This window comes from Dioscorea cayenensis, chromosome 4 (assembly GCF_009730915.1).
Source record: "Dioscorea cayenensis subsp. rotundata cultivar TDr96_F1 chromosome 4, TDr96_F1_v2_PseudoChromosome.rev07_lg8_w22 25.fasta, whole genome shotgun sequence".
In the NCBI taxonomy this organism is placed as follows: domain Eukaryota; kingdom Viridiplantae; phylum Streptophyta; class Magnoliopsida; order Dioscoreales; family Dioscoreaceae; genus Dioscorea; species Dioscorea cayenensis.
This window is the reverse complement of record NC_052474.1, coordinates 6,061,063-6,077,182: the sequence shown is the minus strand read 5'-3', so window position 1 is coordinate 6,077,182 and position 16,120 is coordinate 6,061,063. Positions and strand designations below refer to the sequence as shown.

Here is a 16,120-nt window from a genome sequence, read left to right as displayed (position 1 = left end):
CGCAATACTTTATTTAATTTTCATCAGCATTAACTGTAATCATCATATCATGTTGATGTCCACTTTGGTTTTAATCATATCTTATCATCAATCTAATCTTTTTATCAACTTTGACAAATCATATGGTTGATGTTTCATCAAGTCATTATCTAAATATCTTCATCTTATCTTCAATTTCAATTTGCTTTAACTTGTCAACAACTTTGTTTGTTAAATGGACAAAAACTAATTAATGGCCACCTGAATTTCTGCTGCTGAATTTCTTGTTAATCTGATCATTTCTACTGAATTAATGGCCACCTGATTTCACATTACTCACTGCAGCAAAACTCTTGGTTTAAAAAAAAAAATGGTGGCTAAGATTCATTAGTTCATGTGATTACCATTTAATTGATTTAATTAGTTTTAGATTATATGTACAACTGTTGATGTGATTACCCATTGTAAAAAATGGTATTTCTCTATTGTTGTATCTCTTTTTCTTTATTCCATATATACAAAGTTGTTTATATTCCTACGTTTATTGAAGCCATTCAACGTAATTTTCCTCTTTTGGATGTATATCTAAGTTTGATTCTTTGTGGTTATCTCTTCTTTATGATTTTGTATCTGCATTATCATTTTGGCCGCATAGAAGAAACCTTCCTATTGCTTATGATACAATACACTGTATCAATTTGTAAATATGAATGGAATTTTTATGGTCTGTAATGACACATTTGTCGTGTTCAGAGGGGATTTTGAAATTTTTATGAAGTTTTTCTTGCCCATGGATTCTGAATTTCTGATTATTCCATGTTTTCATTTCTTAGCCTTTCGTATTTTTGTCTTTCAATTATTGCTATTCAAGTTTTCATATTTTATGGCATTGCAGGAGGTTTATGAGGGTAAGCATATATTTTCTAATATTTTACATTTATAAACTTGTACTTTACTAACAAATTATATATTTAAAAATGTAGGGAGATATGCTGAAGGCAAACGATCTCGTGGTATAGAAGATTATGAAGATATCTCCCAATAACCAGTGCACACCCCAACTCCAAGTGTTTTTACTCCAAACGATTCAAGGCAACAATCACCTACACACGAGACTGAGGATGATGATATCATGCAAGTGGAACCGCCTAGTTCTCAACCACAGAATCCTCACACTCAAAGTTCAAGCAATGAAATTCTACGAGGACTAAGAGATCAAGATGGACATAGAAGAAAAAGGGAGCGAAAAGGGAAAAAGCCGCAAGATTCATCATTCAATATGGATAAATACATTGCATTTCTAGAGCGCGAGAACAAAGAATATCTTGAAGTTCTCAAGGGCACTCAAGTAGTGGAAAAACACACAATAGAAGATTGCATGAAGGTGTTTAATGAAATGAGTGGCATTTTCACTGAAGAAGAAATGTTCAAAGCTACCCAAATTTTCATTAAAGATAAGAGTTATCGTGAACTCTTCTTATGTCTTCAGGAAGATCATAAAGTGCCATGGCTCAAAATGATGTTCTCTAAAATTGAGTAGAAGATGATTATGAACTTGTTATCCTGAACTTGAATGTTTTCATAAGCACAATTTTTTCCCATGAACTTGTTTTGATTATGAACATGTAATCTTGAACGTGTTAAAGTTGTTTTGGGGATCTTTTCATTATGTGTAATTTTGATTGTAGGTCTTTTTTTTTGTTTGGCATGAATTTGTTCATAAGTATCCTTTTGTCTTGTAATATACTCTATAATGCTATTTCAGTATAGGAAATGGTTTCAAACAAGACCCAAGATTCATTCATCCAAAAGTGCTCTGCGATACAATGGATAAGAAACAATTTTATGATTGTCACACACCTATGGTTAGGCTCGGCGGTAGCTACAATAATCATTCCACATTTGCATTGCTATTTCATCTCTTTTACGAGCACCTGTAGTTCGCTCAGAGTTCATGGTATCAACATCCTCTCCGTATGACTCATCTCCATTAGGAACAATAGTTTCTTCGGCTTCATTATCGAAATCCTCAACAGCATATGTACCATTATGTATACGGATGAAGTTATGCAACATACAAGCAACAACCACTATATCAGTTTGAGAGTCTATTGGGTGGAAAGTTGCTACTTTAAGGATTGGAAACCTCATCTTCAAAATGCCGATGATGCGTTCAACATGATTCCGTAATGATGCATGTCGCAAATTAAATAGTTCTTTACAATTGCCCGGTCTAGTTTGCGCTCGACCTTGCTCTTGCAAATGGTACCGGACACCTCTATATGGAGCAATAAAATTCGGGGTATTAGCATATCTTGCGTCTACTAGATAATATTTACCCCGTGGGACTTCAAAACCTTGTTCAATCGAACGTTGGAGAATCATAGCATCGGAAGCAGAACCTTCCCAACCAGCTCGTACATATACAAAACGAAGATCAAAATCACATGCAACCATAACCAGTGGCGGAACCAGGATTTACTAATAGGGGGGGCTAATTCAATATATATATATATATATATATATATATACATCTAAATAAGTATTTATTCGAAATGTAAATAATAAGGTAATAAAATTTTTTATTAAACAACCACACTTTGAATACATAATTGGGAAAAAAAACATACAATAGCTATTTATGCATGCTTGAACTAGAACCGATGCCAGCGTTAGTGCTAGAAATGTGAGGCATGTGGGTCAGACTAAGAGGAGGTAACTGCATCCGCCGAGTTTGCATTTTCTGAAAACGTTGTAGAATCGCTTCATTGTCTATAGTTGCAAAAACCTCCCGCTCAATATAGACAACCAAGCTATCATTCATCCACTCGTCTCCCATTTTATTACGTAAGTCAGTTTTCACAATATTCATCGCCGAAAACACCCTCTCAACACTAGCTGTCGCAACTGGTAAAACCAATGCCAACTCGATAAGGCGATAAATTAGTGGAAAAATAATATGTTTGCCTGTCTCAACCATCTTCCTAGCAAAACCTCCTAAGTCCCCAACATTTATAAAATCTGGATCATGCCGCACATCATAAATAAAAGTAGCAAGTTGATCCTCAAGCATCATGCGTTCAGTCATTGTGAAATCTTCGGGATAAAGTTCTGCAAGACGAAGTAGCTTATGGATGTTGAATTTGGAGAATGAGTCCCTTGGATCAAGGCATGACAGAAGAAGAAGTAACTCTGTGCTAGTTTCTGGGAAGCGGTTTTGCATTTCTTGTGCAATCAAATCAATGACCTAACATTGCCACAATAATAAAATTACAAATATTTCTAAGAAACTAAATTAATGAGATTTACAAATGAATATAAAGAATACTAACCTCGCAGAAAATTTCAACGCGGTAATGGTGAAAATGAGTAATGACTTGCCCTTCCCGTCTAGAACGACCACGGATTCGCATATGATCCTCCATATTAGGCACCGGGATAGAGTTTCCTTCACAAAAAGATCTAACTTGCTCCAAAAATGCCTCCCATCCTGTCTCCCTTAAGTCTTGAAGCTGAACCTTTACAGCTTCAATCAAACGCATTGCTTGAACAATATTTTGATCATTTTGTTGTAAGGCAAGTGATAACTCATTTGTTATTCCCAACAAACGCCTCATCAAATACATCACAAACACAAATTGATAATTCTCCATTTTTTCAATCAAACTTGCCGCTATGCCTCTATTGTCATTAGAAGCACCATCATCATGCACATTTTTGAAGGACATTTAACACTCAAGTCCACATTGAGATTAGCCGGAGAATGGTAGTGTAATGCGATCCCCAACGAGTATCACCCGGTCTTGCTAAACCGGATTCTTGATTTTTGTCCTCCGCCACCGGGCTATCTCTACCTTCTCTAATTGCTCAACCAACCTGTCATGGTGATGTTGCCGAAGTTGGTCTTTCCTTTTACAAGATGCCCCCGCCGCATTAACAATCATAGTAACATATTGGAAAAAATCACTCACAATTCGATTGTCTTTAGCAACAGCAACAATCACTAATTGGAGCTGATGAGCAAAACAATGGATATACCTTGCATATGGATTTTCTTTTAGGACAAGTGCCTTCAAACCGTTGAATTCTCCTCGCATATTTGAAGCCCCATCATATCCTTGTCCCCTCAGTCTTGAAAGAGATAACCTATGTTTAGCAAATAAACAATCAATGGCATTCTTCAGTGAAATAGCTGATGTATCTGGCACATGAACCATAGCAAGAAACCTCTCTATCACATACCCATTCTTACTCACATAGCGCAAAACAACTCCCATTTGCTCCTTTACTGACACATCCCGGGCTTCATCAATCATAAGAGAAAAATACTTATCTCCTATATCATCAACAATAGTACATGTAATCTCTGTTGCACAAGCATTTGCTAACTCCTTCTGAATTTTCGGCGAAGTCATTTGATTATTTGCTGGAGCATTTTGATTAACCACCCTAAAAACCTTTTCATTCCGCAGGCTATACCACTCGAGTAGCTCAAGGAAATTACCCTTGTTCAAGGAGCTCAAGGACTCATCATGTCCACGGAAAGGCAAACCTTGCTTCAATAGAAAACGCGTCACATCTAAAACAGCTGTTAAACGAGTACGATATTCAACCTCCATCTCTTGTGAATGTGTAGCCAATTGGTGTGACACGCTATGCCTTTGATTTTGAAAACTCTGAAATTGTACTCTTGCGTCATTATGCACACTGTTCACAACACCAACATGCTCTACAAATTTTTCTAATGCTTTTTTCCAATTATTGAACCCTTTTTTAGTAAATGCATCTTCTCTTATTCGATTTCCCCTACTAGGTGTGAAAAGGTAACACCAAAAACAATATGCTGAATCTTTTGTCACACTGTACTCCAACCATGGATATTGTTTAAACCATGCATCCTGAAAACTCCTCCTTTGTTTGCCGTACTCCTTTTGTGGAAAACTATGGCCAGTTGGTTGACAGGGGCCTCTAGTTAAATATTCCCTTCAGTACTTTGATCTCTAATCCCGATATCAAAGTCTTCAATCGGCTTTCGTAGTCCCGGATCACTAATGATGTCATTTGAATTGAAATTCACATCGGTGTTTTTTTTCTCACTTGATCCGTAGCTCGGTGGTGCTTTCGGACAATTGATGACTCTTCACTCCGTGGTCGCTTTAATTAAAAAAATTTATCCATGTCCAATTGGCTATGAAAGTGTATAATGCTATCCATTATTCAAAGATCAAAATAAACATGTATAAATACAATTGATAAGAAAATAGTAACTAAATATTCAAAGGCAATAATATTTGTAATTCATTTCAAAGCATAGAGTGCATTCCAACAATTGATAATTAATTTAAATTAAACAAACAATGAAATTTAATAAATAAGAAATAGAGTGCAGTCCAACAAAATTTATTTCTCCCCTGGATGATCATCTAGTACAACAACTTAAGTAGTGTTTTCTTCTAATACTTATCTAGATATGGTTATATGTTGATGTTGTTCTTATTCAAAGCAAAACACTTGACTATCTCTAAGGAAAATTTGGACAATAACATAAGTTTCTATATCAGCCTCAAGGAAATATGGCTATAAGGCTATTCACAATTGCATTAAACATTAAAACCCAATAAATTAATCATGAAGGTCAATAAGCAAAATATTAATAATCAGGGAATAAATGATGTGTTACATACACAAATAAGCAAGTGTTGGATCAAATAAAACCAAGTTCATTCTGAGAAGAAAATTATGTGTTCATGTAAATTATCCAATGAGTGATTACTAAGAGTGCATGTTATAGATTTGATAGATTCATGTAAATTATCTAATGAGTGATTACTAAATGAGAAATAAACACATTCCTTATTTCCTAGCATATTCTATTAGATAATGTCATGGGGGTATGGAATGCTAGTTCTCATACCACCTATTGTGGATCATGATTCATGACCAGAGCCATCAAATCAAATCATTTAATCAATTCAATTTAATCAATTAAAAAGACTTATTATGAAGAATGAACACCACAAATCCTTGTTTCATTAATTGCCTATCAAATCAGATCATTAATTACATGAGGATACCTTGTAAAGTTGAAGACTATGACCATCGGATAATACAAGCCAATGTCAATAATCAAATGAAAAATCTGAAAATCGGATATTATCAAATGAAAAATGTCTCAATTCAATTGATGGTTATTATCAAATATCAATAATCAATCCATGGTCTTTATAGCTCATTCTCATAGTTTGAAAAATCTGAAAAATTTATGTTTCTTTTTTTCAGCTTTTTTCTCGTTGAAGTGATCGAATCACAGATGTTGTTGCAAACTTGCAATATAAGTTGCCAAGTTGGAGAATATAAAAATTATGGTGTTCTTAAGTGCTTTGTTAATATATTCAACTCAAGTAACTATCATTATCAATGATCAATCATTTAATCATTCACATTAATCAATAATCATGTATCTTAATTTGACTGATTTTTATAGCATCTCCATAGACAAGTCCATGGAACAAATACTTACAAGTTACAAAAATGACTCTCAAGTAAATAAGCTCATACAAATCTTAAGTAAAAGAACAAATACTTACAAGTTACAAAAATGGCTCTCAAGTTTCAAACTCAATCCCCAAAGAGTCAAAGCCAAATTCTTTGAATATGAGATTTTCTGAAAAAAAAAAAAAACAACGTAACACTGCTTCATGACTCTGATGAATGATGAACAAAAAATTTAAAAATAAATTACACACACTAACACATAATGCTTACATAGTTACACTTTGGAGTTTGAACTTTGGAGAAACACCAAGAATCAAGGATTCAAGGCTCAAGGAGAAGGAGTCAAGACTTAAGAGTCAAGATCTTGTTTGTTGAGGATACAATGGACAGCAACTACCAAGAGAACTAGAGAAGGGAATTTTTTTGATCTAGGGATTTATCTCGATGAGTAAGAGCAACGGGTCGATTTTGAGCCGTTGAGGGCAAACCAATGAAAAAAATTTGGGTATTGATTCGGATCTTAATTTAAATCCGATAACCTGATAACAAAATTCAATGAGAATGAGAGGATTCGGATTTATCACATGTGTTACTTGTGTTTCTTATCGGATCCTAAGTTAAACACCCGAGTCCCAACTCCCAAGCCAAGCCAATGAAACCATGACACCACATATTCTCAAGAGAAGATTGACCCCATGTAACCATTTATCTCTTTTGGCTTTGGCATTTTTTTATTCTCTATAGTTTGACTATTTGACTAGCTTCTTCTTCTTGTCCGTAGCTCCACCCCGAGCACCTCCTCACTCGCCACTTTTTTTCAAGTCTTCATTCTCCATGATCCATTCCTTTTAGATTCCAAGAGATGGTCGTCCCGACGACTCCTACAATCCGGCATCATCGCAAAGCTCAAGAAGTGTAGATTATTTATGCAGGTGGTCCATTGAGTGGAGTTTCTTCCCGGGATGGGGGCTTCCTTCTCCGCAACCTCGGGTGAGGCTAGCTTCAATGACTTTTTCAGGCGCCATGTGCAAGCCCCCGCCGCCCCCTTGGTTCCGCCACTGACCATAACATTCTGTGATAACGTTTGCTTCCTGTTTCTGTAAGGATCTTGCTTATCCAAAGAAATCGTGATTGGAATATGTGTTCCATCAATAGCACCAACACAATCCTAAAAAATAAACAAACATATAAACATTTATAAAGACGAACAAAAATTCACAATAAACTTCATAATATATAGATTTGCCTACCTTGAAATATGGGAAAATTTTCGGGTATTCTGAATAACCGGTGATGTCAGTGTCGATGGAGGTTCTATATATTCACGAGCAAGTCGATTAACAGCTTTAAGTACTTTACTAAAATATCGACTAACCGTTTCTGCAGAATGTTGAAATCGATCTTGGACATCACGGTTACTAGCATTATGAGCTAGAGTGTACATGAACATTGCTAGTTGCTCCTCGACTGTTGTCCGTTTTGAGTTGCAGAGGAGAGATTTTTCTCTTAGACGATCAACCAGTGCTTGAAATATATAAGGCTCGATACGAAATTCTCTTTTCAACGTTCCTCATGACCTTGAAGAATTTCTTGTACATATGCATCACCTGTAAGAATGGATGTGTGATGTTCTACATTGCTGGAAGGTGCTGAACATTCTCTTGACCAATTGTTGAGCATAAGTAGATCATCTTATTCATTTCTTTTCCTCCAAAGATTTAAGGAATCCATGGTGAAACAATGGTTAGAACTATGAATTTTTTTTTTTCAGTTATGTGTATAATGCAAAGGATTCATGTTGTGTATAAATAGGGAAAAATGATAACGGCTATAATTATAACGACTATATTTACAACGGCTATATTTTAACGGCTATTTTTCAAAATTTAATTACCAACGGTTATAAACCAACGGTTATATTTATTATGTAATAATTATTTATTATGCAAAACAAACACTCATTATATAAGAAAAAAATATATAATAATTTTTGTAATATTTTTTTATTTAGTTACCCAAACACCCATTATGTAGGAATAAAATATGTCATAATTTTAATAATCACTTGCACTTCTTGCATAATAAAATTATGCCATATTTTTTTATTTTGCATCCAAATAGGGCCTAAATAAAATCTTCAACTTTGATCATCATCCTAGTCACCTTTTACTTTGATGAGTCATCTCTAGCCACGTCATCATTCTCTTGCCATGTCACACATTGACTTGTCATATAATGCCAATCCACGTCATCAGACTTAACAACAACCTTAGAAGATGTCTAACCCCAGTAAAAAATAAGTGCATTTTTTGGGAGTTGAATAGTGGTGTCAAACGGGCCGACCCGGCCTCGGGCCCATACGGCCCACGCACTATGCGTGCTCGGGCCGGCACGACCCGCCAACCACCAAGGTCAGCCCGCACGTGGCCCTGGTTATATTATATTCATATTTTTTATTTTAAACCCCAAAAATATAAAAAATACCTTAAATTTGCTAAAAAAATATTAAAAAAAAAATCCTAAAATTCAAAAACATAGAACTAAAAGCCTTATTGATTAAAAAAATAAAAAATATACCAAAAAATTAAAAAAAAATTGGAAAAAAACTTTGCGACTTTAGGCGTGCTTAGCTAGTAAAGGCCGGGCAAGTAAGTCTGCAGCCCATGGTCAGCAAACCCCTAGCCCAAGACGGCCCTGGGGGTTTGAGTGCATCTCTGCCGGACACGATCTTTAGTAGACTGTATCTTGGGTCAAGTACGGTCCAACTCATGCCGGGCCATGCTGGGCCCGGGCCGGCACGACCCATTTGACACCACTAGAGTTGAACATGGCCTCGAATAGACAAAGGATGAGCTAAACATGACTGCTTTTTATACTCTCCTCAAGTCAAGGGGCATATACAATTATTACAATTGACCCGCGATATATGAAGACTCCAACCAATATGCTTCCACAAATTAAGTAGGAGTCCTTACAAAGCTGCAATTACTTATATGCCCTTGTTGTATATTTAAGATTCTATTCCGTTGACCATCCTGGTCCCGTGCTAGTCGCCTGAGTCTCCTCTGGGCCCCACTTATTCACGTACAAGTGGCGTTACTTCAGCTGTTCGCTGTTCGGCCGTTACTCGTAGCACTTTCATCCATCTCACCATTTATTCATCCTCACCCCTCGTTTACTCGGTAATTCGCCCCCAAGTCCTCACGCGGCCCAAGATTTAATCCTCATCGTCCATCCTGCTTTGCGATTAGGTATCAGAGTTTCTCACATGCAGCAGCCAACCAAGAAAGCAAAGCGGCGAGCTTATTTTCCACAAATGCCCTCGAGTTTAGATTTAAAGACTCCATTGTCCTCTCTCTTCATCACCGTCCCCAAATCTCTCTCGAATCCCTCGAGCCCCCAAATCTCATCTGCGATCGTTGTTTCTCTGAGCCCTAATTCCTTCAAATCCGTCCTCCTTCTCCGATCTCGATCACGCGGTTGTTCGATTGGCGATCGCCGGAGTTTCTCTCCGGCTCCCCCCTCGTCGGATTGCCTCCTGAGCGCTAGGTTTTGAGAAGAGGTTTTAGGTTCTCCAAGCATGAGGGTCAATGGATGAAGATGCCAGAGCTGCGTAGTGGACCGCGACGGGGCCGGGCGCAGCCTAATCCCGTGGTGCAGAGCGAGAGACGCGGCGCCGCCGGGGCAGCCAGGAGAAGGAGGCCGGCGACGAGGGGCCGCCAGGCGGCGGAGGAGATCGTGGTTGTTGAGCCCAAGGAGGAGGTCGGGCTCCCTGAGGGCGTTGGCGAGATCGGCGCGCTTGGTGGCGGGGAGGAGGAGAACCAGGAGGAGGTTGGCGAGAGGAGAATGGATGAGTTTGATAGCGGTGGGAAGAGCGCCGATAAGCTTGCTGGCGGGGAGGACGAGGGGAGCACCGCGCCGCTCCCCGAGAAGGTTAGTTCTTTTGCTTCTTTAATTTCATTTATTTGTCGTCATATTTACTTCTTGATAAATAGTGTGATAAATGGGTTAGATACCATTCTTTCTTGAATTATTTTTCTCCAATATCGGACATTGATTGTCTTGTTGATTTCTTTTCTGTTACTTTCTCCTGTTTTTATGTAACGATTGCCTATATTTTGTAGTTTCAAGGAACTGTGTTGTGCTTTAGTAAATTGGATATTTTGCTGCTCTGAAGGCAGGATAGTTTGAGGATGATGCATGCTTCTTGGAATGGTTTTAGGCTCCTCACATGGGTTACTCCTAGTTATCTAGGAATTATTAGTAAGCGTTACTGAGGCTAGACAGGTGTGTGAGGTTGCACTTTGAGCATGAAAATTTGGATCTAGGAGCAGATCAAGGAAATTAAGATCATCATGATCTGCTGAGTGCTATTCACTTGTCCACATTATGATCTGTACGTCGATGTATGGCCATCTTGCTCATGAGTTACTTGATGAGCAGTTGAGCAAGGAGCAAATTTTGTAGCTCTTCCTGATGCTGTTTTGAAGAAAGTTTGATTATTCAGAGGGTCATCTTTGTGGTTTTCTGCAAACCTTCTCTTGTGATTTATCTTCCTTGGTCTCTTGATCTTAGATGTGTCCTACCTCACATATGTACGTGTAACTTAGGCGAGGTAGTTTTTACAAGAGTGGTTGTACAATATCTCCTATTGGTCAGGTGTAAAATTCACGTATATTTCATCTGTCTTATTATGCACCTGTCTCTAAAGATTTGCAGGATTATTAGTTTGATTCTTAAGGGCACATCATCAGTTTGAATTTTCCTTTTTTATTTCATGTTTTCCTTTTGGTAAACCTGCCCTGAATGTATTTCTAACAATGATTATATTTGTTTGAATTTTAAAATTTCCATTGAACTTTTCGCTGTAGTTATACCTGAAATAATGTCTTTTCTTCATTATGAGTAAGATCCTCAAGCCTTATACTATTATTTTTTTTTCACTACAATGTGCAAAACCCAACAGTAATATTGCATATAGGCATGCATTGTTTTCATCCATTGCTTTTCTTTGGCAACAGGTCCAGATTGGCAATTCACCTGTGTATAAAATTGAAAAGAAACTAGGAAAAGGGGGCTTTGGACAAGTTTATGTTGGTCGGCGTATGTCACCTGCTAATGCAAATGATAGAATTCCTGGTTCTAATGCTGTAGAGGTTTGTGTGATTTCTGCACATATTCCCTCCCTCCTCTCTCCCCCTCCTTGCTCGCTCGCTCTCTCTCTCACACACACACATGAATCTTGGCTTGTTTATATGTTAGGTGGCATTAAAATTTGAGCATAGAAGCAGTAAAGGATGCAATTATGGACCTCCATATGAGTGGCAGGTTTACAAGTGAGTAAAGTCATGTTCACTTGTGTTATGTTATCAATATTTGGATTTTTTTTGTGTGTGTGTGTGTGTGTGGAAAATGTTGGGTTTTACTATTGCTGACCTCCATTATCTTTTCTTATGTAGCACCCTTGGTGGTATTCATGGGGTGCCACGTGTTCATTACAAGGGCCGCCAAGGGGACTATTATGTCATGGTAATTGATAAATTTTCAAATGTCAGTCTTTGATGTTCCCAATTACATTTTCGTTTAAAGGCGAATAATTAATTATTGTATATTGTTCAGGTCATGGACATGTTGGGGCCAAGTCTATGGGATGTTTGGAATAATAATTCTCACACGTTTGTGTTACCTCTTAACTTTAGTCTTTTTGGTACTTCTCTCCCAGTCATGACCGGCGCCTGTATGGCTAAACTGTACCTTTTTATCCCTTTTTGCAGCATGTCTATTGAAATGGTTGCTTGCATTGGCATTGAAGCAATTTCCATTTTAGAGAAGATGCACTCTAAAGGGTACTTAATTTCTTGTGTTTGGAATTGTGATTGTTATGACCACTTTAGTATTGATCTGGTTGTTTATTTGACATTGTTTAACTTGATGTTTTGCTTTTAATATCTGAATGCTTATTCTTTAACCATTTTGCATGATAGTTATGTGCATGGAGATGTGAAACCTGAGAACTTCTTACTTGGTCCTTCAGGGACTCCTGAAGAGAAAAAACTATTCCTTGTTGATCTTGGCTTGGGTAATAAATGCCTTTCTGATATTCTTGTGCGCTATCTGGCTATGGTCTGCCATTCACCCTTTGGATGTATTTAACTTCTAAATATTTATGAATGATGTGATTGTCAGCCACTAGGTGGAAGGATACTTCTAGCGGTCAACATGTCGATTACGACCAACGACCAGATGTTTTCAGGTGCACTACAGTAATTCTTCCCCTCATTTCTATTAACAATGCTAAACATGGTCATTCCTTCTAACAATACTTACATGATTTATCTATGTTATTGAATATATTTTGAGGAATTCTGGATTTGTAATTTAATATTCCAGAGGAACTGTACGCTATGCTAGTGTTCATGCACACCTAGGAAGGACAGGAAGCAGGAGGGATGACCTAGAATCCCTTGCCTACACACTTATTTTTCTACTTCGTGGCCGTCTACCATGGCAAGGATACCAGGTTTAGATATTTTACTTGCATTTTAGGCCAATCATGCTTGCTTTTGTTATTAAAATCTTATGTGCCTTCCTATTTCTGCTCACAGGGGGAGAATAAAGGTTTTCTTGTGTGCAAAAAGAAGATGGCCACATCTCCAGAATCACTGTGTTGCTTTTGTCCACATCCTTTCAGACAATTTGTTGAGTATGTGGTCAACTTAAAGTTTGATGAGGAACCTAATTATGCCAAATGTATTTCCCTTTTCGATGGTATAGTAGGTCCAAATCCTGATATCAGGCCAATTAACACTGATGGGGCACAGAAGGTATGGCAGTGTTGTGTAATCAGTGTCTTGGTTTCTTCACCTTGTTTAGATCTAATATTTGGTCAATTGTTGTGAAGCTTATATACCAGGTTGGTCAAAAGAGAGGCCGGTTAATGATTGAAGATGAAGATGATGAACAGCCAAAGAAGAAAGTCAGGATGGGGATGCCTGCGACACAATGGATTAGTGTTTATAATTCCCGGCGACCAATGAAGCAAAGGCATTTGCCTAACTTTTACTACATAGACAAGAAAAGGGATAATGACATCAGCTGACAGTTTTTTCTTTCTTGTTTTAGGTATCACTACAATGTTGCTGATGCTAGGCTCGTGCAGCATATTGAGAAAGGAAATGAAGATGGTTTATTTATCAGCTGTGTTGCTTCTTGCACAAATCTGTGGGCACTGATTATGGACGCAGGCACTGGGTTTACTGCCCAAGTTTATGAGCTATCAGCAAATTTTCTTCACAAAGTGAGGAGTCATGCATTTCCCTTTTGTGCTGAAATTGTGGTTTATTTTAATATTACCTAGCTGCGTTAGATTCTTATGTTGCAAAAATTTCCTGATCACTTAGCAAACTTGAAATGTTCCTGCAGTGAGTGTATGCTACCATGCAAACAGTTTCTTTTTGGCATCAAAATTTTCATCAATAATTTTTGACCTTTTTTTCCATTGCTTTCAGGAATGGATAATGGAGCAATGGGAGAAAAATTTTTACATCAGTGCATTAGCGGGGGCAAACAACGGAAGCTCCTTGGTGGTGATGTCTAAAGGTAAAGTCTCCCTTGATCAATGAAAGGCCTAGCTATCCCCCCAAGTTTTTGCAGTGCTCATGCTTTCTGCTTCAGGTACCCAATATGCTCAGCAATCCTACAAAGTCAGTGATTCTTTTCCATTCAAGTGGATAAACAAGAAATGGAGAGAAGGTTTCTACGTCACTGCCATGGCCACTGCCGGAACTAGATGGGGTGTTGTCATGTCCCGAAATGCTGGATTTAGTGATCAGGTTTCTGAATAAAATTATAGAACTTCTCTTAATTGTATCAGAAGTAATTAGTGCATGAGACTTGTGCTGATATTTTTCCATTCTATAGGTTGTTGAGCTCGACTTCCTGTACCCAAGTGAAGGTATCCACCGGAGGTGGGATGGTGGGTATCGCATAACCGCCACTGCTGCAACATGGGACCAGGCTGCATTTGTTCTTAGTGTACCAAGAAGGCGGCCTGTTGATGAAACACAAGAGACTCTAAGAACTTCTGCATTTCCAAGTCAGCATGTGAAGGTGGTTCTCTTTCATGCCCTAATGTTTATTTTGATGGCATGATAATCTAGACAGCTGAATATGTTTTTGTTTGCTTGCAGGAGAAGTGGGCCAAAAATCTTTACATTGCCTCTGTTTGCTATGGTCGAACAGTTTCATAAACTTGCCTTGGTTTGCATCACCAAGTTCTTACCCTTAGAAATGTGAAAGCTTGTCGATTGAAGGCAACCCCTAATCGGGCACTTGTGTGTTAGATATGCCTTAGATGTGCAAAATTTTACTTTATTGTTGTCTACTAACACCTGGTGCAGCATCACTGTCTAGTTTTAGGGATGCTTAAACGTTTTACCATGCATTTTTGGCATCCTTAATTATTGGCATCGCGGTTGTATAGTGAATAAATTTTAATTTCTCACAAATGCAAATATATCCTAAGTTTGATGCTATCGGAACTTGTAGGTTGTACTCAGCAAGGTGACTATTTTCGGTTCCAATTGTTTGATTGTTTGATTCCTCATCACTTATTTATCTTGTTTACTTTGGATTCTTTGGTTTGGTTTGATAGGTGTATACAAGTGTTATTGCGCTCTTGCCACCCCTGTGATTTGTGTTCATTCTTATGTTTGATTGTTTAGTTTTGTTTTTCCTTTGTTGTTGTGATTCCTATTTTTTGATATTAGGAAAATGTAACCTTTCCTTGTAGAATTGTTTTTGCTATTTAAATTTCAGATTGTTTTTCAGACAACAATGAATGGAATTGCAACTTGGTGTGGGGTTTTACTAGGGTATTTATTTATTTATAAAGTGTATTAGTCATGTTAGATGCATGTCCAATCGAAAGAGTTAATATTTCAATTCATTTGTGTGCTCCCATTTTGTGTGAGTTAAAGTTTAAATTTATTATTATTTTTTTAATAAAATATAATTATTATATATAGGATCCAATATTAATAGATTAACAGGTTGTTGGTGAAATATCAAATATATATATATATATATATATATTATATCAAGCAATGTATTGTATTTACTACACTAGCTTAATTAGCGTAGTCTCTATCAAAGAGTTAACCTTTGGAATTTTGGATAATTACCCTTTTGAATTTGTGACTTTATAAATGGCAAGATGAAAAAAAATAATAATGACTTTGCAAGGGCAAAATGTTGATTTAAATTATGTAGTATGATAATTCGAGGCAGATTTTGTAAGTTTGAAACTGGTAAAGATGCCATTACTTAGTCAGGGGCATATTTTATTGTCCTCTTGGAAAAATGTTAATGGCAGTTAGATCGTAAGAAATCCCACCTTAGGGTTTGGATGGTAATACAAGTCATTTGTTTTACTATTTTTTTTTGGTTTCATTTTACCTATCACATTTAAACTTTGCATAAATTTTTAAATTATCATTAATATCTTTAAATTTTTAACAAATATATGAATAAGATCTTCTCCTTATTAGAACTATTTACTTTTATTAATATACAAACTTCTTTTAAGTAAAATTGGAAAAAAATATTATTTATAGATTACTAAAAGAGTAAAATTGGGGAAAAAAAT

The 16,120-nt window shown here is 37.0% G+C and overlaps 4 protein-coding genes across 5 annotated transcripts; 1 reads left to right on the top strand and 3 right to left on the bottom strand.

Moving 5' to 3' along the window:
* Positions 1-1,845: 1,845 nt before the first annotated feature.
* Positions 1,846-2,436, bottom strand: LOC120258611 (protein ALP1-like). The gene has a single exon (XM_039266070.1). It carries the CDS (start codon positions 2,434-2,436, stop codon positions 1,846-1,848), a length of 591 nt encoding a protein of 196 aa, XP_039122004.1.
* Positions 2,437-2,614: 178 nt separating this feature from the next.
* Positions 2,615-3,707, bottom strand: LOC120258610. The gene is made up of 2 exons (XM_039266069.1): positions 3,312-3,707; positions 2,615-3,226 (listed from the first exon to the last, which is right to left on the bottom strand). The coding sequence occupies exons 1-2, from the start codon at positions 3,705-3,707 to the stop codon at positions 2,615-2,617; spliced, it is 1,008 nt and encodes a 335-aa protein (XP_039122003.1).
* Positions 3,708-3,785: 78 nt separating this feature from the next.
* On the bottom strand, positions 3,786-4,598 carry LOC120258609 (zinc finger MYM-type protein 1-like). Its single transcript, XM_039266068.1, has one exon. The coding sequence runs from the start codon at positions 4,596-4,598 to the stop codon at positions 3,786-3,788; it is 813 nt and encodes a 270-aa protein (XP_039122002.1).
* Positions 4,599-9,795: 5,197 nt separating this feature from the next.
* On the top strand, positions 9,796-15,082 carry LOC120258804 (casein kinase 1-like protein HD16). 2 transcript variants are annotated; one of them, XM_039266238.1, is made up of 16 exons: positions 9,796-10,407; positions 11,496-11,630; positions 11,737-11,810; positions 11,934-12,003; positions 12,094-12,149; positions 12,249-12,320; positions 12,459-12,553; positions 12,661-12,727; positions 12,865-12,994; positions 13,080-13,298; positions 13,388-13,518; positions 13,597-13,771; positions 13,983-14,073; positions 14,149-14,306; positions 14,395-14,583; positions 14,664-15,082. In XM_039266238.1, exons 1-16 carry the CDS (start codon positions 10,069-10,071, stop codon positions 14,721-14,723), a joined length of 2,061 nt encoding a protein of 686 aa, XP_039122172.1. In that variant the 5' UTR covers positions 9,796-10,068; the 3' UTR covers positions 14,724-15,082. The 2 variants fall into 2 exon arrangements, with proteins under 2 accessions (XP_039122172.1, XP_039122171.1); XM_039266237.1 differs by having other exon boundaries at positions 9,798-10,407; positions 13,376-13,518.
* The last annotated feature ends 1,038 nt before the right edge of the window (positions 15,083-16,120 follow it).

Excerpts from the sequence above, each read along its gene's own strand:
- LOC120258610 (XM_039266069.1), bottom strand. The coding sequence starts at position 3,707 with ATGTCCTTCAAAAATGTGCATGATGATGGTGCTTCTAATGACAATAGA. Across the intron at positions 3,227-3,311 it reads GCGTTGAAATTTTCTGCGAG|GTCATTGATTTGATTGCACA; the intron begins GTTAGTATTCTT and ends TGGCAATGTTAG.
- LOC120258804 (XM_039266237.1), top strand. The coding sequence starts at position 10,069 with ATGAAGATGCCAGAGCTGCGTAGTGGACCGCGACGGGGCCGGGCGCAG. Across the intron at positions 12,728-12,864 it reads CAACGACCAGATGTTTTCAG|AGGAACTGTACGCTATGCTA; the intron begins GTGCACTACAGT and ends TTAATATTCCAG. Across the intron at positions 14,307-14,394 it reads ATGCTGGATTTAGTGATCAG|GTTGTTGAGCTCGACTTCCT; the intron begins GTTTCTGAATAA and ends TCCATTCTATAG.
- LOC120258609 (XM_039266068.1), bottom strand. The coding sequence starts at position 4,598 with ATGGAGGTTGAATATCGTACTCGTTTAACAGCTGTTTTAGATGTGACG.
- LOC120258611 (XM_039266070.1), bottom strand. The coding sequence starts at position 2,436 with ATGGTTGCATGTGATTTTGATCTTCGTTTTGTATATGTACGAGCTGGT.